The sequence below is a fragment of the Saprolegnia diclina genome, assembly GCF_000281045.1.
Source record: "Saprolegnia diclina VS20 unplaced genomic scaffold supercont1.11, whole genome shotgun sequence".
Lineage (NCBI taxonomy): Eukaryota > Oomycota > Saprolegniomycetes > Saprolegniales > Saprolegniaceae > Saprolegnia > Saprolegnia diclina.
The window spans coordinates 975,391-978,990 of record NW_008246078.1 but is presented as its reverse complement, the minus strand read 5'-3'; the positions used below and the strand labels follow the sequence as shown (position 1 = coordinate 978,990).

Genomic DNA, 3,600 nt, shown 5'->3' with positions numbered 1-3,600 from the left:
GAGCCGGACGAGGAGGAGGACTTGGGGCGCGACGAGGAGCCCAAAGCCGAGACACGCCAAAAGAATCAGGCCGAGTGCACCCAGTCGCGACGAGGTATCGGAAAAGCAGGCGACAAATACAAAGACAATCTAATCGAGTGTCAAGCCAGGTCATCGATGGATCGAACGTACGAAGAAGAGGCCAACAATAGCAGTCGGCACCCACATCGGGATGAAGACAACGAGCCACGACCACGTGACCGTGTGGTCGAGTTGGAGCCCGAGAAAAATGAGCTGGAGCGCAAAACAGAGGTCGCCCGAACCATCCCAGTCAAAAACCGAGACGTAGGCTGGGATGAAGACGCAGATCCAGGACCAGTCCACATGTCCGTCAAGGCGCAGCACCACAAAGAGGTGCAAGAGAAAGCCGCAAAGCCACGCAAGGGTGCCATTGCTAACCAGAAACGAGTTGGTGACTCTTAAGTGATGCAATTTCTGCGTACCAGGCCATAACGTCATATATCCAGACAAACACCATCACGGTGGCCCAGCTCCAGTCGATCGTACCGTCGACCTTCCAGCAGACAAACACTAAGAACACAAGACGTATCAATCGAGAAAGAGAAGAATGGAAGAGAAAGGGTCGTACGCGGTGTAAGGACGGCGGGCAAGAGCAGCAAGAGGCCGTACAGCACGAGACACAAGCGCACACAGAAGGTCTTGGACTGCTGCAAAAGCTTGTCGCAGGTGCGGGCCAGGTACCCGAGCGGACCGCGCCGCGCTTTCGCGGCCTCCGAGAACTTGGCGTACGACCCCTCACGCGTGAACGGTGTTGACGGCACCATGCCTTTTTGAAAATGGCAATGGGCGCGTCATGGAAGCTGCCACGTACGTCGTGTGTTTCAAATGTGGAGTATATTGTATCGCAGGTGTGACGCTAAAATAACGCACTTTGAAACGAAACTTGAACCAGCTGCTCTCGACGTGCATTCGGCAATAATGATTCAGCGCCATACGAATCGCCATAGGATCACTACAACAAACCCAATGCCGCTCAAGGGACAGATCGGGCGCAGTTGCATGAGTTGTCGTTGCAAGCTTCGATGGATGCGGGTCGTGCTCGCAAAAGAGATTTTGGGACACGGATGCTGCAGCTGGCAACTGAAATGCCCTTCATGCGTGGCAGTCTGTGGTCGTTTTTCGGACGCAAAGCAGACGCTCGCCTTGCTCTTTGTTTGCACTCGATTCGATTCAGAATGTTGGATGGCTTATCGACACCTTGAATCAGCTCAACTGACGTCGGGTTGTGTCTTTTCCGGGATGGAAAACCCGTCGTCAAGGCGTCGGGACGCTGAATAAAGCGCTACAACCCATGGAGGGCAACGCTGGCCGACGACTCAACTCTCAACATTATTCCTGCAAACCAACGTACATTCCTGCCAAAAATTGGCGGCAAATGTGAGTCTCAATGTTCCGAATACTCGTCGTTGTCAGAAGCGAGAAGAGAACTCGATGTTGACGACTGTTGAGTGCCTAGATACGCCACAGCGACAGACCCTACTTGTTACTCTATATTTGGCCAGAAATGAGCCAACCACCAGCACGGCAACGGTCGGTCTACAGAATGGTGACCATTGTTGGCCACTGAAACGGTCTACGGCGAAGCAGACAACAGCAAACATGCTTGGGCCCAGTACAAAAGATACTTCGGTGCAGAGTCGATCACATGGGCATTTGCAAAGCTCAAAACTCGCTGAATTGAAGAAGTTGGGATGAAGAGTCAGTCTAGCCATGCAGAATCGACCCAATGTTGCATCATGCCGCCTCACATTGTCGATGGGACTCACGTCGCTGTCGCTGTCACCCAAGGAATAAATTTGGTCCCTTGCTGTCACCGTTCGACGCTTATGGCGTTAGATACGATCAATATTGAATTGGCCAAATACGTCCTTTCAATGAGTGTAAAGTTGCTGAACATGAATCGTGCGTGAGCATGACAGCACAGCAAAGAGGAGGGAAAAGGACACAGCAACGCAATAGCAGCAAATATCGCTCTTTGAGGAAACTCACGCAAGGTATTCAACGCACAAGTGCAGATGCATCCTTGTTGCCGCCTCATGCAGCTCGCTGCAAACTATAACCAAAATGTCTCGCATGGTCTGACGACGTGCACCAACAGTAGACTTATATTACTCTGTTTACAGTCCTGCACAGGACGATGCAGGCAAATGGTGTCGGTTTAGACGGTGCCATATTCGCTGGTCATCGTATTCTCGCCGTCCGCCTGGACAGACGCCGACGGTTTGCCGTGGAACGCAAGGACCAGCACCGCTAGTGTCGCCTACACCACGCAACAACGTCAGAGTCCGTGGATAGCACTACTTCTATACAACGTACGAGGAGAATGACAACGCTGTACATGATGATCCACGGCACACAGATCCACATGGTCGAGAACGTAAAGTACTGCAGGCGAAGGACAATCAACAATTGCGGTCCCGTGATCAAGGCAAAGAATGAAAAGACGCCGAGGAACACTGATAGCGCAAAGCACCACGGCTTGGGCGATGCGCTGTCGTCGTCGCCCGCAAACATGAGCACTGCAAAGGCAGCGCCAATGGGCTATATTCACGCAACAATTTGTCAGCCCAATGCAATACAAAATGACGTACAAAGATAACGAGCATGACGGCGAGGGGCAGCCACGTCGGCAGGAGCACCACGAGCCAGGTCCACGTAAGCCCGCCGTCGAGCTTTTCGGCAACAAAGACGACTTGGAGGACTTGGAGAACGCTCGACGACGACCGGTCAACGAGAATGACCAAGCAGTACGGCAAGAGCACATAGATCCATGCCCAGTCAATATGATTGTCGAGGCGAAGCGCGATAAAAATGTGCGCCAGCAGCGAGCACAGAAGGCTAAACACACTCCCCCTAGTACGGTTGACCCATGAGATGTCGCTGGCACAAGAGATGCAACAACGCTACCACGTCAAGATCTTTTGAGGCGGGTTGGTGGAGTCCGAGGAGGGCAGCAAGACCGACGTGTCGTTGGCGTGGCAGTCGGTGTTGTCGTTGGACATGGGCGGGCCATCTTCGTCATTGTTGCCGACTTTGGGGTTGTCGACCTGCGTCAAGAGCATGTACAGAGGCAACGAGACGACCGTGACGATGAAGAGCGGGATGAACGTCTGCAGCCACGTCCAGTGCACGTGGCCATCGATCTTGAGGCTCACACAAACTAGCATCGCAACTCAGTCTACATGCTATCGACTAGAAAAGGTACTGAACCTGGGAACAAGATGGCGGGCAGCGTGAGGACAATGCCAGCGATAACGACGGCAAACTTGATGCACGCGCTGTGTGGGCTCGTGAAAAAGTCGGTGACCGTCGTCGTGAGGTAGCCGGTAAAGCCGCCCGAGTTCTGCGCCTCGTCGTGGAGCTCGGCGAGGCTGCTCTGGCGCCCGAGGCTCTGCATCGTACGCAGCGTGCGCGACGACATCTTGGACTCTGTCGAGACGAAAGGCAATTTCGAAGTGGACACCTGCGATTGGGCGTCGTTGGCAGATTCGGTGCGTGTCATTGGCTCGGCCCAATCAGATGTCGTCTAAACCCACGCCA

At 53.6% G+C, this 3,600-nt stretch overlaps 2 protein-coding genes across 2 annotated transcripts in view; both read right to left on the bottom strand.

Annotated features, from left to right (window-relative positions):
- Window positions 1-824, bottom strand: part of SDRG_04699 — a gene marked incomplete at its 3' end in the record, with an annotated part of 3,272 nt that extends 2,448 nt beyond the window's left edge. Inside the window, exon 1 of the mRNA XM_008610380.1 lies at window positions 629-824. Coding sequence (XP_008608602.1) covers window positions 629-824 — 196 coding nt within the window. The remainder of the gene's footprint in view (window positions 1-628) is intronic.
- A 1,304-nt stretch (window positions 825-2,128) lies between these two features.
- On the bottom strand, window positions 2,129-3,506 carry SDRG_04698 (hypothetical protein). The gene is made up of 5 exons (XM_008610378.1): window positions 3,271-3,506; window positions 2,968-3,220; window positions 2,652-2,913; window positions 2,377-2,601; window positions 2,129-2,320 (listed from the first exon to the last, which is right to left on the bottom strand). The coding sequence occupies exons 1-5, from the start codon at window positions 3,479-3,481 to the stop codon at window positions 2,219-2,221; spliced, it is 1,053 nt and encodes a 350-aa protein (XP_008608600.1). The 5' UTR covers window positions 3,482-3,506; the 3' UTR covers window positions 2,129-2,218.
- Window positions 3,507-3,600: the final 94 nt, after the last annotated feature.

Excerpts from the sequence above, each read along its gene's own strand:
- SDRG_04698 (XM_008610378.1), bottom strand. The coding sequence starts at position 3,481 with ATGTCGTCGCGCACGCTGCGTACGATGCAGAGCCTCGGGCGCCAGAGC. Across the intron at positions 3,221-3,270 it reads GCCCGCCATCTTGTTCCCAG|TTTGTGTGAGCCTCAAGATC; the intron begins GTTCAGTACCTT and ends TTGCGATGCTAG. Across the intron at positions 2,914-2,967 it reads CCTCAAAAGATCTTGACGTG|GGGGAGTGTGTTTAGCCTTC; the intron begins GTAGCGTTGTTG and ends CAACCGTACTAG.